Below are 18,670 nucleotides of genomic sequence, written 5' to 3' on the forward strand. Positions count from 1 at the left end.
GGCTCGCCCCAACTCTGCCCCGCTCCTCCTCGCCCTGGGCACGGGCGCGGAATCCAAGGGGGAGGAAGGGGAACAGCGCCCGGCCTGGGAGGGAGGAGGACTGTGCGTGCGTGGCTCCGCAGGCGATCCCGGCGGCCCGGCCCGAGGCGGCCCGGCCCGAGGCCAGCCCGGGTAGAGGCGGCCCGGCCCGAGGCGGCCCGGCCCGAGGCCAGCCCGGGCCGAGGCCAGCCCGGGCAGAGGCGGCCCGGCCCGAGGCGGCCCGGCCCGAGGCCAGCCCGGGCAGAGGCGGCCCGGCCGGGCCCGGCGGAGGGGAGGGGGCGCCCGCCGGGCTGTTTTGCATGCGGCCCTCGCAGTCAGCCGCGGGCGGTGGGCCGGGGGCTGGGCGGGGCCTGGCCGGGCCGGGCTGGGCCGGGTAGGGCCGGGCCGGGCTGGGCGGTCCATCGGCGCGGCCGCTGCTGTTCGTCCCTTCCGGTGCAGGTGGCGCTGTGCGGGCCGCGCTGCCTCCAGGAAGCCTCTCGGGCGTGGGGTGCCGGGGTCCCCCCGCTGCTGTTTGGAGCTGCAGAGCAGCGGCAGCTGCAGGAGGAGGAGGAGGAGGAGGAGGAAGAGGAGGAGCGTGGCCCCCTGCTCCAGGGCCCGAGGCCGCAGCCGTCGCTAGAGCGGGTGGAGAAGAAGGGGCCCAGCCTTGGAAGGGGAGAGGGGGAGGAGGGGAGGAGGAGGAGGAGGAGGAGGGCCAGCCCCGGAGCCCTCCCGCCGCCCGCCCGCCCGCGCGCTCTGCAGCCTCCCGGGGCCTGGGAACCAGACCGAGGGCCATGGCCGAGGCGGCTCCTGCTCCGGTGAGAGACCCCCCGGGCCCGAGGAGGGGGCGGGGGAGGCCCGCGGGGGCCCGGGCAGCCCCGGCCTGGGCCCCGGACGCCGTGTGCGTGTGGCCGAGGCCGGCCTGGGCGGGGAGGGGGCCCCGGCTGGGCATGGGGGGGCGAGTGGAGAGAGCAGAGCCGCGTGACCTGGGTTTCCCCGGGAGCTCGGCGGGGTATGGGGGCCGGGGGGAGCGCCCCCAGCTTTGTGTTGGAGCAAAAGATCGGAGATTGCGCCAGTGGCCGAGGGACGCGGAGCGGGAGGGCCGCCGGGGCCTGGGCGGCCGTGTTGCTCATTCTCTCCGACCTCCCTACACACCTCTTCCCCTCCCCCCATATTTCCCTCGTTTCCCCTCCCATCTTCTTCTTCCTCTCTCCATCCTCCCTCCACACCCCTCTCGGTCCCCCCCTTCATCCTCTTTCTCCCTTCCTACTTTCCCTTTTCTACTTTGCACTCCTCTTTTCTCACTTTCTTTACCTCCCCACCTCCTGTTTCATTCCCTTTTCCTTTCTCTTTTTTCTTCCCCGTTCCATCCTTCTCTCTGTTCCATTTCCCTTCCCTCCATCCTTTCCTTGCTCTTCTTTCCATCCCCTCACCTCCCTGTCCATACTCTCTCTCTCTCTCTTCATTCTGCCCTCTACTTCTCTTCCTCCCTATTATCTTTTCTTCTAGGCTCTCTTCCCTTGTTTTTATCCCCTTCTCCTCTCTGCCCTCCCTTCTTTCATTTCTCCTTCCTCCCTTCTGTCCCATACTTCCTCCTTTCTCAGTTCCTGTCTCCCAGAGCCACAAGTTCCATTTTAGTATGGAAAATCAAACTTTACTGTACAAATAACTCACAAACATGAGTAAAATCCATTGAGCCAGCTTTTTCTGAGTATCTACTGTATGTATGCCTGCCCAGCCCAGATCTAGTCTTTGGGAGATAAAGAGAAGCCATCCTAAAGGAGCTTGTGAATAGCTGGGAGATGAGAGAAGGGCCCAGAAAACAGTTAAATAGCAATATAGACAATACAAAGGATGTCCCAAGGCCGGAGGATGAGTAAGTACTGAGTGGCATAGACAAATGCTAAGTGTTCATAGAGATCACTAATCTGGATGAGTCAGTCCTAGGCTTGAGGAGTGGGGGCAGTATACTCAGGAGTAAAACATTTTATTTAGCCTAAGAAATCTCTACTTCAAATCCAAATAGTCTCTTCCTCCATTTATTATTTTTATCTCTGAGATAATTTTGATGTAGTGTAGAAAAAAGCAGTAAATTTGGACTTAGGTTCTAGTCTCATTTTGTGAATTTGGGTATCTCACAGCTTCTCTGGGGCTCAGATTCTTCATCTGTAAAATTGACCTAGTAAGTAATAGATACCACTCTTCTGATAGGAGTATTCTGAATATGTTGATATTCAGAGAATTGTGTTTCATAAATCCTAATGGGCTTATTAGAATGAATATTATAATGAACATTTAAATTATCGGTTGTTATGTAATTATTTTTATTCTGTACTTCAGAGGTCTGTGGTTTCATACCACATGATGATTGGGACCCCTTTCTGCTTTTATTAGATGAATTTTCAGAGTAGTTGTGTTGTCACTGCAGATAATTACTGGTGAGCCTTTCAAACCAACTTAACTTGGTCCTCAGATAACAAACCTACTTTTGAGACTGTCACAGATTTTTGGCTTGGATTTCCCAGAGCATTTTCTGGTTGCTGGTAAAGCCTTCCGAAATCCTGGGTCACCCCCAATCAAAGTAATGCATCAGAGTAGGACCTGAGTAAAAATACAAAAATAGATGGATTGGGTCTTAATTGGGTCCTTGAAAGATAGTTAGGATATGGATGAGAGTAGCTTAAGGGAAAAAGCATTATTGGTAGAGGAAAATCTCTACTCAAAAAACTCACAGATGAGAATATAGACTGTAGTGCGCAGAACCAAGTTAGTGAATTTGTGTTTTGGCAGTGTTAACTGAATAGTATCAGAAAAAGATCAAGATTTCTACAGCTTTGTATTCTTTGTCTTGGGCACACCTAGTCCTGATATCCTCCTTTCAAAGCATTTCTCTCTACCCATCTAAATCCTGTCTATTCTGTAAGGACCAATTCAGATCCCATCTCTGAGAATCTCAGAATTGAGGGGGCACAGGATTCATTTTATGCTAGAATGTTTTCTGTAATTCCTGACAGATGATTATTGAATACCTCTAGTGACAGAGAGCTCACACTACTTTGTGAAACTCTGAAGTCTGATCGAATCCTCCTCTGAATTCCCATAGTGTTTCTCATCTACCACATTTGTTTAGTACCTCATCAGTCTTTGTGGCATATTGATTGTTAGTTAACTTTCTAACTTGATTGTTAGTTAACTTTCTAACTTCCTGTGGGTACATGGTCCCATCTCTTTAACTAGCTCATCAGTGGATGATACCACCACAGCTACAGATGCCTAGAAAGTTCAGTGTGTGCTATACCAGTTGAATGAATAGGCTGTTCTTTGGCTATATCGTCATCATCTCAACAAACGTTTATTGAATGTTAGCTATGTGTAGGGTACTGTGAGAGTCTGTGACAAATCTGCGTTCATTCCTTTTCCCCCAAACCTCAGTTTGTGATACTGTAATCCTGTATCCTCATTTTCCACCCTACTCCCTAGCTCTACTTCCCCCATGCCTCTGACAGTCATAGTTCTGGGGTATCCAGCTGGGAAATACGGTAGACAGAAGGAGTGAAACTGGTCTTTTCTATCATTTCCGGGAGATTTCTCCGTGGACAATGGCAGCAACAATTCAGGCCATGGAAAGAAAGATTGAATCCCAGGCTGCCCGCTTACTGACCCTGGAAGGACGGACAGGCACGGCTGAAAAGAAGCTGTGTGACTATGAGAAAATGGCGGTGGAGTTTGGGAACCAGCTGGAGAGCAAATGGGCTGTGCTGGGCACCTTGCTTCAGGAGTATAGGCTACTGGAAAGGAGACTGGAGAACATGGAGAATCTACTGAAAAACAGAAATTTCTGGATCCTGCGGCTCCCCCCAAGTAGTAAAGGGGAAGTCCCCAAGGTAACAATACTGGGCTTAGAGAGGTTGGGTGGGCAGGCAGCCTGGAGCAGAGGGAACAGATGAGGTAGTCAGGCTCATGTATATGTATGTGTGAAAGCATAAGGCCCTTGTCATTCCAGGTACCCCTGACATTTGATGATGTGGCTGTGTATTTCTCGGAGCAGGAGTGGGGGAAGTTGGATGAGTGGCAAAAAGATCTTTACAAGCACGTGATGAGGGGCAACTATGAGACACTGGTCTCCCTAGGTAAGATGCCAGACTTTTTTTTTTCCTATTAGAAGTTATCTATGATCCCAAATGTCCTCAGTTCTCTTTTCCTTCTTCCAAGATTCTAGATAGATAGCTGAAGAAGTGGATCATGGGAGGGTAGCTAGGTGGCGTAGTGGATAAAGCACTGGCCTTGGAGTCAAGAGTACCTGGGTTCAAATCCTGTCTCAGACACTTAATAATGACCTAGCTGTGTGGCCTTGGGCAAGCCACTTAACCCCATTTGCCTTGCAAAAAAAAAAAACCCTAAAAAAAAAAAGAAGTGGATCATGGGGTCAAGAGCCTTCTCTATCTCTCTTTTGTTATACTGGTGCAGTTATGGCTCTGGCTGACTAAAGTTTCCTCTCAGCTGAGATGGTTGGTGAATCTGCTGAAGTCAAAAATCCCCATCCCTGCCTATGGTTAACCTAATACTTCAACCTTATCCAAAACCTGAGAACTGACCTGTCACATCACAGCAGGAGAGGTCAAGTGATTGATTTGAAAGATAGAATCTAATTGTACTATTGCCATATGTCTTAACATCTGGATTCAACCATACATTCAGGGATAGTCAAGGCTATTCAAGGTATTTAAGGCTGAATAAGAATCTGTTTTTACCTTTAGGTAGCTTATTCAAAAACCTGTTTGATGAATTTTCCCAAAGTGGAGTGGACTTTGTCAAGAGGGTAGCAAGTTTTCCATTACTTTAAATCTTCAAGCAAAAACTAGATAACCATTTGTCAGAGATAGCTGAGGTGGGTGAGATTGAAATATGTTTATTTTAGGTAGTGGTTTCAGCTGATGACTTCTGAGGTCTCAATATTCTGGAGCATGAGGAAAGTAGTGAACAGGGGCAGAGTTGAACCTAGAACTTAGGCATCATGGATAATCAGACTCATAGTATTACAGAGGAGAGACCTTAGAAATCACCTAGTTTTATCCCCTCATTTTATAGATAAGCAGAGAGTTCAAAGGGTTTGCCTAGGTCATATGACTAGTGTCATAAGCTTGTGAAGAGGTGAAGAACAGGTCAGTTTATGGTTAAATTCCCAAACGAACATCATAGGCAGAGCTATTGGATTTTAAAGTGATCAGGGAAGATTTCATTGGAGGTCAAGAGGTCAGGCTTGATCTGGGCCTTGAAGAATGAAAAAATATTTTTATGGGGTTCTCTTGTTTGCAAAGGAACAGAACATGTCAGGCCCTGACCAAAATGAAGTAGTATGTTGCGGGGGAGAGTAAGGAGACTAACTAAACTAGAGTTTGATTAGTGGGTGGTAAGAGAGGAGACTGGAAAGGGAGGTTGCTGCCAGGTAAAGACCTTGAATAGACTAAGGAGTTTCTGTGTCATTGCATTAAATGAGGTCAGAAACCTTCTGAATGTTTTTAGAACTTTTAAGATTTATTGATATAAAGTACCTTCATGTAAACTGTACTGTAACACTGTATCATTGAACCAATTTTGTAGCAAATAAGTCTGCTCACAATACTATGAAATGACAGAAAACAAAAAAGTGGAAAGTGATTCCTAGGAATACCACAGCTCTGGAATACCTTCCCCTCTCTCCTCCATCAATCCCCCATCATCTACCTATTTTTCAAGTCCCAGAAGGGGGCCTGCTCTCTTTAGCAGGATCTTGTTTCAGTCTTAAAATCTTCTTTTTTTTTTTTTTTTTTTTTTTTTTTAGGGTTTTCCAAGGCAAATGGGGTTAAGTGGCTTGCCCAAGGCCAAACAGCTAGGTAATTATTAAGTGTCTGAGACCAGATTTGAACCCAGGTACTCCTGACTCCAGGGCAGGTGCTTTATCCACTTCGCCACCTAGCCGCCCCCAGTCTTAAATATTTTTAATGTAAAGAGACTTGTTTAGTGGAATTGGTTTCTCTGCTGGCCCTGGTCCTGAAGTGTCCTTTGCTCATGTTATTTGCCTAAGAGTTGCTGGCCATAACTCTGGCCCTCTGCCAAGTCCAGGGATTAAATTTAATCATCCTTTTCAGGGTATAGGTACTTACATAGATGCTACATATCAGCCAATATATGTTGCTCCAATTTGAAGATCTACCTAGTAGTTAACATAGTTATACTTCATAATTTAATAGTAACTGAGTTTTCCCATGTGTAAACAGCACTCAGCCCAATAAATTAGCAGACTAGAACAATGAATAGTGAGTATTTCTGTTTCTGTTTCTGCTTCTCATGAACTCTGGACCCTAGATTTATTACTTTAACCTCCAAATTCCTGCTTGAGTAGAGAGAACTCAACTATCTATATAGACCTCAAATCTGAGGATTCTTTTTCACTTTGGAAAGGTATCTATATAATGGTATATGGTCCTTTCAGTGTTATGCTCAGGGCTTTGTAGAGGGCTGGACTGACTGTCCTTGAGAAAAATATTTCATCTCCTCCATAGGTCTTTATTTCCATCCCCTTGACCCCCTGGACCAAGTTATTAGAAATCTCTACTTGACACCAGTTAGCATTATTCTACCCTGCTTATTACATGTGACCTACTAGAGTTGTATTCCTTCCCTCAATCTTCCCTTCTTTTTTCCATGGTTCTCAGCAGTCACTAAATAAAGGTCTGAAGGCAACAGCCTATTTCCTGTCAAGATTTCACTTTGTAATAATCATCTTTAATATACACTATCTAGGCAGGGATTAACTGGTACCTACTACCATCTCTCTCTTTTTTTTTAAGGTTTTTGCAAGGCAAATGGGGTTAAGTGGCTTGCCCAAGGCCACACAGCTAGGTAATTATTAAGTGTCTGAGACAGGATTTGAACCTAGGTACTCCTGACTCCAGGGCCAGTGCTTTATCCACCATGCCACCTAGCAGCCCCGAGAAGCTGTTGTCTCTAGGAATCTTATTTGATTTAGTTCCAGCTGCAAGATTGCCAGGCTTTGAGGGAGACATAGCATTAACTTCTCTCCTCTTTCAGACTACGCCATTTCCAAACCTGAGGTTCTCTCTCGGATTGAACAAGGAAAGGAACCATGTGGTTGGCGACGTGCAGGCTCCAAGAATCCAGATATCCATACAGACCCAAATCCAGGTGAGGAATTTGGGGAGAAAGCAGAGGAATTGTTTCAGTGGTCAGAAGGAAATGAGAAAACTAAAGGAGATAGTGGGAGGAAGATTGCTTCTGAAGGAAAGTTGAACTTGGAGGTCAACTTTAAGAAGTTTTCCTTTTTATGGTTATTATGAGAAGGGCTTGAAAATATGATTAAAGAAAGGAATCCAGCCTAAAAAAGATGGAAACATACTTCAATTCTTAAACTATACATATTTTTTTTTCAATGTGGGTACTGTCCTCACAGACATTGATGCCAGCATTGTTATGCCTTAGTTAGATGGTCTTTTCAAGTTCCTGTGGCTAAGCACTTCCTTACTCTGTGGTCACAGGCTGGTGATGGGCCTTTTATAGCTTAGCTAACCTGTTCCTTAGATGACAGATGCTGAGTCTACTGTGGGGCCCATGCTTGAAGTCTGGTCAGCTGGGTAGGACTTGCAAGAGCTTATACCTGTTGTCTGACCTGGCCTTCAAAGAGCCAGTCACCTCTGCTTGATGAGGGTTTAGAGAAGCTAAAGACTCTTCCTTCTCATTTCTGTGAACCACAGGACTCCTTGGTATTTATTTCTTTAATCTCAACATAGAGCCCATCATTTCCCCCCTTGCCTTTTCTCATGATGCCTAAAATTTCAAAGAGCCATTACTTTGGTTTGAAGGCTTTTTAGTCTTACATTTAAAATTAAAATAATCCCATGCTTATCTCACCATAAGCTTACATTTTAAGTAAGTTATTCTCTAGCACAAGGCCTTTAGGAATAGAAATTGGAGGGGAGCATTGAATCAGGAGGGCATAGGTGAGGGACAATGAAGACAGATCCCCCCCCACCCAAAAGGAGCAGCTAAGTGGCAGTGTGGTTAGAGCACTGACCCTGAAGTCAAGAGGACCCGAGTTCAAATTTTACCTCAGACACTTAATACTTAATTGTGTGACCTTGGGCAAGTCCCTTAATCCCATTGCCTTGCAAATATCCACACACATAAAAAAAAGAAATGCACCAAAAAATAACAAAATTGTTTCAAGAACATGGATCCCAGCCACCAGTTGAATTCAAAATGTATCCTGATAACTCTTTTAAATGTTACAAACCTCATCATCTAGCTAGTGTCTTTGAAAAAACCTTGGTCAAATGTGAACTGCCAAGTAAGTATCTTTGAAAAAAGAGGCTATAGTTTGCACAGCCATATTTTCCTCAGGCCTTGGGATCATAGATCCAGAATAGAAGGAAACTCGGTCTAACCCCCTCATTTTACAGATGAGAAAACCAGGACCTAGAAGGTTGAATTCCTCAGCCAAGTGCCAGATTTGGCATTGTAATACAGGTCTTATGTTGAATTCTTAAGTTCTCTATCACCTGGCCTCCATTCCAAAGAGGTAATAGCGTGCTGCAGATATGATCTGCCTTCCTGTAGCATTACTTTCAATTTGTTAAGTCAAGGAGCAAGCTGGCTGTGCCCACTGACTAGGTGAAAACTGGTTTCTGTGTTGATGGAGTTTTTTTCTCTCCCGTTTGGAAAATGACTCTTGGGCAGATCACAGCTCTAGAATGTTTCCCATCCACCTGTCCTCATTTTCACCATTCTTTAAAGATTAACTCAAGTCCTTACTTCATGAAGCCCTTCCTGCCTGTTCTCCAGGTCAGTTAGAAGTTCTTAGCTCCTGTGGTACCCAAAATCTATATTACAGAGACCCACACTTAATCATCTATGGACCTATGTTCAGTTTGCTTTATTGATCATTTCTTGGGGTCTTCTGAGTGCTATTAGGACTGGAGGTTCAAAAACAAAAATGAAGCAGTTCACCCTGTTTTACAGCATGTTCATCTCTTCCTAAGTAGTGATCATCTTGACAGACATATTTGGTATTAATTCAATATTACCTCTACTGTTGAGGATCTGACTAAACAAGGCATTAAAGATTTTTTAAACTGTTTTAAAGTTGCCAAGCAAGACAACAGCACAGTCAGCATTAGAACTCAGAACCTTGGTGAGGGCGGGGTTGGGGATGGGCTGATAGTCAAGGTTCTTACATCATAATAACACCTTACAGCTATCCTTTTCAGAGTCCTTCCACACCTGTTATCTCATTGTATAGCCTTTATAACAATTCTGTGAGGTAGGTGAGGTACAAATTATTATCCCCATTTGACAGATGAAGAAACTGAGGTGAAAGTGTCTTGCCTTCCTTCTCCTTGGAGTATCATGTGAAGTTGACTTCAAAATGTATAAATATGCTGTACATTTCTCTCATGCAGGATCTCCTGTTCCTGCTCCTGACCTGTTACTTCAGATCAAGCAAGAAGGGGAGCTGGGACTCCAGGGACAACAGGCTTCAGGGGTAGAAGCATGGGTGGCCAGTCAGCCAGATACTGGGGAAGAATCATGGGCCCTAAGTCAGTTGAACTCTGGAGCATCAGAACTCTCTACTGATGTTAGTCCCGGTGAGTAGCTGAGAAAGGTTTGGGAAGGGGGAACCAGGGCACCAAGGGATCAAGACCGCCCCCTAAGCTGGTCTTAGAGGAAGTTACTAGGGTACAAATGGTGAGGAATGGTGGTTCTGATGAATATAGCTATCTGACCTTATTGGTTTAGACCTTTAGTTGCCTGAAGGTCAGACCAAATGACTTCCGGAAAGCTCTGATCAGTAACTTCTAATTCTGGCTCTTCATATGACATTTTATTTTGCTTGTGCCCCTTGGACTAGTATTCCTTTTCCATTGCCAAGGGGTTGTGAATGAAGTTGGTACTATTCATAAGTTCCTGGGTGCTTTAGAAATAGGATCAAGAGAAATAGAATTGGGTGTGGTAGTAGAGAAGTAGAGAACCTCTCTGGTCCTTCAAGAAACCTTTAACCTTAGGGGTCTTCAGAATCTGGTCTGGTTTTCTTTCCCTGTGGTTTACCACCTCACCTTTCTCATCTTTCCTCTCCCATTAGTTTCTCTAACCATCACTCTGGTCTTTCCTGTCTGCAGGTATGCACCCCAGTTTTTCCACTGCCATCCCAACCAACTCATGGCAGGCAGAGCTCCCACCCCACCACCCTTCATCAGCATGCTCAGATGGAACCCTGAAACTCAATACAGTGGCCTCTTCTGAAGGTACAGTGGGGAGCTAGAAGGAAACAAATGTCATATTGCAGCATGCATTTGTAAATCTTAAAGTATCTTTAGAAATATCGGAAGTTGTATTTTTTTAAACCCTCTTTCTTGGTTATAGATGTCAGAATGTGCTTAAACGTGTTAACTAGTTTATGATATATTTACCAGCATTACCTACGGGCTTATTGTACAAAGCACTTTACAATTTTTATCTCATTTGATCCTCACCACAATACTGGGAGGTAGGTGCTGTTAGGGGAGCAAATAGATTAAGTGATGTTCAGGGTTGCACAGCCAACAAGTATCTGAGGCTGAAGTTGAGTTCAGGTATTCCTGACTCTAGGTTCATTGTGCTACCTAGCTAAACCTAATTTTTTGCTGAAATGCATATGTATTTTAAAAATTTCTTATGTGAAAATCTTTTGGGTGGTGGTGGTGGGGACCAGATCTCTGATTTCATTGACATCAGAAACCCTCTAACAATGCAGATTGGCACCTATTAGTCCTAAAGAGAGTTGTCTGGGGAATGTAGAAGTTCATAGACTTGCCCAGGGTACTACCAACCCTTAGGTGTCAGACATAATGCCACCTCAGCTCTCCTAGGTGACCAAGGCTACTCTGTTTACTCTACCAGGCTATTTCCACATGAAGTTGAAATTAAAAAGGACTGGTAGAAACTCAAATGCATTTTTCATTTACTTGTGGTGACTACTATACAGCATCGAGATTTTTCTTACTAAAGCAATGCATTTAAATTAACAACATCATAAATGGAATTAGCCTGATGAAACAACTGGAAATACATATTCTTCTCTCCAAGGGAAAGTTCGATAGTTTTGCCTTGGGTCACAAGGTGGGCTTATTTAAAAATCTGCTTGCCTCTGTGGTTACTGTGTTTTAGGGTTCAGAACTATGAATCCATAGTTAATGTTTGGAAATAAAGTACTTCAGACTTATAGCACTAATTTGAGGGGAGCTAAACATCTCTACAAAAATGCATTCCTGACCTCTACTTTATTTATTTATTTATTTTGAATTTTACAATTTTCCCCCAATCTCATTTCCCTCCCCCATCCCCCTTTGTTTCCATGGTATGCATTGATCAAAGTTGAATGTGATGAGAGAGAAATCATATCCCATTCCTGACTTCTAAGTCCTAAATTTTCCACACCTCTGTTATCTCTCCAAACTCAGTGAGTGAAATCAATGACATCTGGACTCTTTCTCTTTCAGCGGATGTGAAAATTGTGATCAAAACGGAGGTCCAAGAGGAGGAAGTCGCTGCGGCAGCAGCCCCAGTCCATCCTGCCCACCTGGAGGCCCATGGGGCCCTATTTGAACCAGGTCAAGTGTCCAGGCTCTTTCCCAGCGCTGTTCAAGATACAGCCTGGGAGAATCCTGGTAACCCATTTCCTTCCCAGGAAACCTTGCTGGGCCTAAGGGAACCTGCCCGACCAGAAAGAGATCTCAATGAGCTCACCCCAATAATGGCTCCGGAAGAGACCCTGCCTGGAGACTGGCTCTTCGGTGGGGTCCGGTGGGGATGGAATTTAAGGTACAAGCCTCCGATGAACCTTCCTCCAAGGACTGGTCCTGAAGGGTTGACCTACTCTACCCCAGACCATGGGGGAAGTGCCCTAAATCCCAGCCAGAGCCCGAGACCCTACAGTGAGTCCTGTAAGTACCCAGGCCGGACAAAGGGTTTTGGCCACAAGTTGGGTCTTAAGAAGCATCCACCAGCGCCCCCTGGGGGACGACCCTTCACCTGCAGCACGTGTGGGAAGAGCTTCCAACTGCAGATCAGCTTGACCATTCACCAGAGCACCCACCAGCGTGGATGTGCCAGGTCGGGCCAGGACTCGGCAGCCCGAGATGGGAACGCCCTGCGGTGTGGGGAATGTGGACGGTGCTTCACCCGGCCTGCTCATCTCATCCGACACCGCATGCTACACACCGGTGAGCGGCCGTTCCCCTGCACCCAATGTGAGAAGCGTTTCACAGAGCGCTCCAAGCTCATCGACCATTATCGCACCCACACGGGAGTGCGGCCCTTTACATGCTCAGCCTGTGGTAAAAGCTTCATACGTAAGGACCACCTGCGTAAACACCAGCGTAACCACACAGCAGGGCCGAAGGGGGCGGCCCTTGGACCCCCCCTCCCACCAGCCACCAGCAGCCTCCCAGATCCTTTTAAGAGTCTTGGCTCCAAAGGACCTTTGACCCCAACGGAACTGGCGAGTGACTGGACTTATGGTCTGAATGCCCTGGGACCCACAGATGGCAACAGTCTGTGAGATTGGGCAGGACAGGAGCTGGGCAGTTCCCTACCCCTAATGCTGCCAGGTTCATAAATTGAAAAATAAAATTTCCAGATACCAGGAAATTAGAAGGAGGATGGAGACAGCAGAAATGACAAATATGAAAAGAAAATAGCAAATGTAAGATGGCAAATAGTAGTCACCTAAAATTGATCATGAGGAGGAGAGAGGAGCTGTCAATAAAAATTCCACTTGCAAACAAAATAGAATTCTTAGATTGTGCATTCGCACTGTAGAATTTTTAATAATTTAATATGAAACTTTAATTTTTTATCCCTAAATAAAAATCCAGGAAAATAACAGCAATGACTTACATTTTTGCAACCTCGGGCAAGTCACTTTCTTTCTCCGGGTCTCTGTTTCCTTGTCACTAAAATGGGGATATCCTCGGAGCTCCCTTCCAGTTCTAACATTCTGCGATCTGACAAGATAGAGAAAAGCGCCTTTACTTTTAAAATTGGGATCTCCTATTTATATCCTTTTTACCAAATGTGAAAGTGAATGTATTTAAAAGTGCAAGGAGGTAGGGCAAAGAGGACCTAAACTAGCCCTGAAGCTGACTTTCCCCAGTATCAGGGAAGTTTTAATTAGTTGTTATTGTTGCAAAGCTCTAGGCTGCTGAGATGAAAGCTTTGACTTGGAGATTGAGCAGATAGATTCCTGCGTAGCAGTGGATTCTCAGGTTTTGGAGTTTCATTGTAAGGTGCCCTGGTGGGAAACTAGGGAATGATGGCAAATTGGGTACTTTGGAACCCTAAGCTGATGTTACAAGGGAGGGCCACTTTGCAAGATGGTAGGGGCAGGGGTGGGGCAAGGTTCCTTTCATCACCTGTGAAGTGTCGGTCAGATTTACAATCAGACCTTTAAAGGAAACTTGGTGAATTGGGGCCTCTATCATAGGCAGTTCTGTGATAAATTTTCCACTGGGCTACTTGTAGAAAAGAATCATAGGGCGAACTGAAGGTGGAAGAAACCATAGAGAGCATTCAATCCAATTCATTATATAGAAGAAGAAATAAGATGACACTGAAGGGTCTCAGCTCCAGTTTACATAGCTAGCTAGAGCCCCCTGCCTTCTGTGCCCACCTCTAGGTCTAGTTCTTCCCATGAACCAGATTGCTTTTTTGTTGACTTTATGAAGCCTTTGTAGGATGCTTTATTATTCCTCACAGTGAGTCTGTGAGGTTTGTTGGATAATTCAGTCATTACTATTTACTAAAAAGGAAGCACTCCCAGAAAGGATGGGACTTACTCAAGGTTGCACAGCTAGTTAGGAGTAAAGTCAGTCTAAGACCCTGTTCTCAAGATTCATAAAATATTATCACAACCTGTTTCCGACTTTGGTTTAGCCAGTGGTCTTGGAAATACTACTGGTTGGCCAGCCCAGTAGAGTTCATTGCTCTAAGTGGGAAGAACTTCATCCATGAGATTGCCATTGGGTATATTTCTTACCCCTTTTTGGAAGGAGCAGGGCAAGTTTTGTGGAGGAAAACTGGCAAAGAGGGAAAGAAAAAGGCTTATATCATATATTTTGTATTTCTTTAACCATATGATACTGATTTGGATGTTAAAGAAAAAAAAAACAAGAAGCAGAGAGCACCTATTGTAATAAAAAAATCAAAACCTAAGCCCCAGTTGAATTAATTCCATTTTAACCATACCATATTCAGGTGGACCTGATGTTTCTAAATGTGTTTCTAGGACCAGACTACCTTCTGCCCACCCTGGGGAACAATAACTGCTGGATTTTAGTTTATGGAAGGAAACAGTAAAATTTTGGGAAAAATGAAAATTTAATAATTTCTTAGTACCTTTTATAAGATGCTTTGTTAATTTTCTGTAATCTTTTGATGGTGCTATCATTTCACTGGTGTGGATATTCCTTCTAATGTTGAAGACCACATCCCCTCATTCTATCTGTGTCCTATACAGTATTCACAGGCAATTTACCCAGTATGTTAGAGGGCCATTGATCTCTTGAAATTACATATTTCAAGTATTCAAACTATCCATCAGTTACTCCTTGATCTCCAGCCATCTTTCCATTCATGTTTCTTTGATGATGGGATATTGATTGTTAACCTGCCTACAATGCACCTATACGTTGCCGTGTGTTTGTGTTTGTGTGTGTGTATATGTGTGTGTGTGTGTGTGTGTGTGTGTGTGTGTGTGTGTGTGTGTGTGTAGTGCAGGAGGGGGGTAACATAAAAAAATCTTGTTCTTCAGAGACTATTGGTATTCCATAATGCATACCCAAATAGCATCACTGGAACAATATTGGTATTAAAAAAAACAAAACAAATCCCTTCCACCCCAGATAGGGTGAAACTTGGGGCCGTTAAAAAGGCTATGTAATTAACCAAATAAAATCTTGTTCTTTTCTTTCTTACATTTTGGACCCATTTCCTCATTCATCTATAGAGTCTGGATCTAGGTTTTCCATTCAAGTGTATATTCTAGTCTGGTCATCAGGTATTTTTCAACCATTTGTTTTTTCCTAAATTAGACTGACCTCTTAAGTGCTTATGAATCTAATTTGGAAGCCAAAGAGTTCTGGGTCTGATGTAGTCAACCCTATGGAATCTAAACAGGAGCAACTGGAGGTCTATAGCCTAGACCTTTATCTATGACAAACCCTTTTTGCAAATTGCCTCTTTTAGGCCTTGCTTGGTTTTAATCATCAGAGTGGTTAAGCAACATTATCTCCCATTGCATCTTTCAAGGACTCTAGGATAGTCTTACATTACATATGCAGAGGAATCAGGCACCTTTTTAGAAGACAGCCTTTAAAGCCAATTTTTTTTTTTACTTCAATCAAATATTTTTGTTGTTGTTAATTAGGGATGTGAAAATACATTGTATGGGGCAGCTAGGTGGCACAGTGGATGGAGCATTAGCCCTGGAGTCAGGAGGAAGACAAGTTCAAATCCAGCTTCAGCTACTTAAAAGTTGCCTAGCTGTGTGACCTTGGGCATGTTACTTAATCCCATTGCCTTAAAAAAATGAAATTAAAAAAATACATGTATATTTAAGTTGATTAGCTCATGAAATAATCATGTTTATCATATTTAAAATAATGGAAAACAAAGGAAACAAAGTAAAAGTGAGTTTTTTACCTCCCTATCTTGCCTCTCCCTCACCTTTTAAAAAAAATTAGGCAGTTTTAGGGAAACCTTTTTTGCGCAAATTTTTTTCCAATTCCCAAGCCTTTATAACTCTCCTTTTGACATCTGTCTGACCTTCAGCTGTGATAACTCCAGTCACCCTTTTTCCATCCCCATCTTTCAGAAGGAAAGGTATTCATTCTGAGAGACATCCACAGAACATGTTCTATCCTAGCCAGAGTTCATGAGTGTGTGTGTGTGTGTGTGTGTGTGTGTGTAATGTGAAATAAAGTGGAGATTTATTTTAACATAAGCCATATAACAGAATGGAAAAAATACGAGATGGAAAATCAAAAGCCCTGGGTACTAATCCCATCTCCTCCAGTAACAATCCTATCTCCTCCACATAAACTTTTAGTTTCATGTTCTTCTCTTGTCAAAGTGAGAGGGCTGAACTAGGTCTCTCTCTGGTCCCACCCAGCCCTAAGACATTGTGGTTATAACTATCAGCCAAGCCCACATGAAAGCCACCAACAGGTTTTCATACAGATAGGCATGTATAGTTGAAAAATAATTTCATCAGCATAGGTGTTACACCAAGACTGATCAAACTGTCTTTTTTGTGCTGTAGTGCAAAGCTGTTGAGGAGGCCAAGATAGAAATCTGTTTTGCTTGACTATGCATATTTGTTAACCTGGTGTTGTTTTCCTTTTTTTCCCAATGTGGAGATTAATGTGGGAGACAAGGAAGGATAGGAATAGAATAGCAAAAAGGGGGGGGGAGAGTTATCAAAGCACTTTTTCAAATACAGAGAAGGGAGAGAGCAGAAGGCCAGAAAGAGGCCCAGACAAACAAGGACAGCTTTAATACCACGAGGTTGAATTTAACTATTTACTTAAAAAGTAAGCTTGAGCACAACAGAAGCAGGGGAGAAGCTAGATAGCTAAGTGAATAAAGCACCCTGCCTGGAGTTGGGAAGATTCATCTTCATGAGTTCGAATTTGACCTCAGGAACTTACTAGTTGTGATCCTGGGCAAGTTGCTGAACCCAGTTTGCCTCAGTTTCCTCATCTGGAAAATGAGCTGGAGAAAGGAATGGTAAACCACTCCAGTGTCTTTGTCAAGAAAACCCCAAATGAGGTCATGAAGAATCAGATCCAACTGAAAATGACTGAAAAACAATAGAGACCTGAAGTTTCATGAATAATGCATATGGAAATATCCTTTTTATTTCATTTTGTTAAGCTTAGAATAATTTCTGTGGGTAAAAAATGAATCTAGCTGTGGTCAAGTTGGTGATGTCTCTCCAAACGGGCCAGTTCTTGAATGCCAGAAAGACTCTATCTATGTATCCATAATCAAAGTATTTCTAGGTTGGTTGAAACTTCCAGTTTGCCCTGGTTGTCATAGCTTTCAAGATTCTGTCTATGTGAGTGAATGAATGAAAAAAGTACTAAGCACTTGCTATGAATAAAAAACACTATGTATTGAAGTTACAGATAGAAAAACGACTCTGCCTGATCTCAAGGAACCCACAATTCTGTGTTTCTTGAGGGGCTACTTATCTTAAACATAGGAAGTGTAGTGGACAGTGTTTCCTGAGCACCATTCTCTTGTGCAGAACCCTAATGATAAGTGCCATAGGGCTGATGATTGGGATTGAGATGGCATACATCTGTGGGGATGCTTGCTATCTAACTGGATTGACCAAACTTTCATCTATGTAGAGTCATCTGTGGCAGAAGTGGGAAATTGGGAGGAAACTAGGAAGGACACTACTGGCAGAAGGAAAGTCCATTTAACAAGATTTATCAAGGAAAATGGAAATGGATGGATTCAAGTGATATGAAGAACAAAGTTGACCTGGCAATTGACCACATGTGAGAAGTGGATGAAAAGTGTTAGAGATTGCCAGAAGGTTTCAGGTTTACCTGGCCCTGGAGATGAAGCAGTTGGACGATAAGAATGATTTGTTCTTTTGGGATGTTCTATTATTGCTCCACTGATCAGAATATTCTTTGAGTAGGTGCTTAGAACCTGTGAGCAAAATGTTCAGGCAATTAGGGACAGAGGCCAGAGGGAAAAGAGAGATTGGAGAGTGACCAAAGAGGCAGCATGTGTAAAGGCATAAAGATAGGCAGTTGCAAATAGAGTATTTGGACAATAACTCCAATTTTTTAATTTCTTTGAATCCCTTTGGAGAATAAATGACTCCATGGACCACCTAACTCACATTTATATAGCATACTGTCATACATACAAACTTACTAAAATACGGAGGAAAAATAAAAAAATTTCTACTTTTAAAAAATCCAAGTTGGGAAATGTTGATTTTTTTTTATTGATTATCCAGAGTATATAATCATTTATTTGTGCCTGAGTAAAAAGTGTAGATTATATCATAATATTTCAGTTAATAGAGTGCCTTCTTGAGGACCATGCTTTGGGATGCCTTAAAGAAAACATTAATTAGAAGCATAGAAAGAGGAGAAGGGGAGAGATAAGATGAAAACCATAATTTTACAATTCCTTTATAAAACGCTTGTGTTCAGAGTTTTGCTAGTTATAGGTGTGTGTAGATCCTTGACCTTCTAATCTTCTTTCCCCATGGAGAGAGTATTTACTATGGAAAGGGCACTGGTTTTCAACCAGGACTTGAATCCCAGCTCTACCATTTAAGTATGTGGCTCTGAATAACTGACTTTACATTTCTGAGCCTTTGTGGAAAACAAAAAAGTTTGCACCTTTCTCCCTTTCACATGGGGGTGTGGGGGGAGAGGGAATAGAGCATTGGAACTGGAAGACCTGAGTTCAAATTTGGCCTCAGATACATCCTAACTATGTAACTCTAGGCAATTCACAACTTTATTTGCCTCAAGTTTTCTTATCTATAAAATGAGCTGAAGAAGGAAAGGCAATCCACTATAGTATTTTT

At 43.7% G+C, this 18,670-nt stretch overlaps 1 protein-coding gene across 1 annotated transcript; it reads left to right on the top strand.

The window, feature by feature from the left end:
• Positions 1–724: 724 nt before the first annotated feature.
• ZNF746 (zinc finger protein 746) lies at positions 725–18,030 on the top strand. Its single transcript, XM_074193438.1, has 7 exons — positions 725–833; positions 3,600–3,899; positions 4,019–4,145; positions 7,087–7,200; positions 9,471–9,656; positions 10,188–10,313; positions 11,547–18,030. The coding sequence occupies exons 1-7, from the start codon at positions 810–812 to the stop codon at positions 12,605–12,607; spliced, it is 1,938 nt and encodes a 645-aa protein (XP_074049539.1). The 5' UTR covers positions 725–809; the 3' UTR covers positions 12,608–18,030.
• Positions 18,031–18,670: the final 640 nt, after the last annotated feature.

Source organism: Macrotis lagotis, chromosome 7 (genome assembly GCF_037893015.1).
Source record: "Macrotis lagotis isolate mMagLag1 chromosome 7, bilby.v1.9.chrom.fasta, whole genome shotgun sequence".
In the NCBI taxonomy this organism is placed as follows: Eukaryota; Metazoa; Chordata; class Mammalia; order Peramelemorphia; family Peramelidae; genus Macrotis; species Macrotis lagotis.

Bases quoted from the DNA above. Each gene is read 5' to 3' on its own strand.
- ZNF746 (XM_074193438.1), top strand. From the start codon at position 810: ATGGCCGAGGCGGCTCCTGCTCCG. The intron at 3,900-4,018 runs GTAACAATACTG...TTGTCATTCCAG, and splicing joins GTAAAGGGGAAGTCCCCAAG to GTACCCCTGACATTTGATGA. The intron at 4,146-7,086 runs GTAAGATGCCAG...CTCCTCTTTCAG, and splicing joins TGAGACACTGGTCTCCCTAG to ACTACGCCATTTCCAAACCT.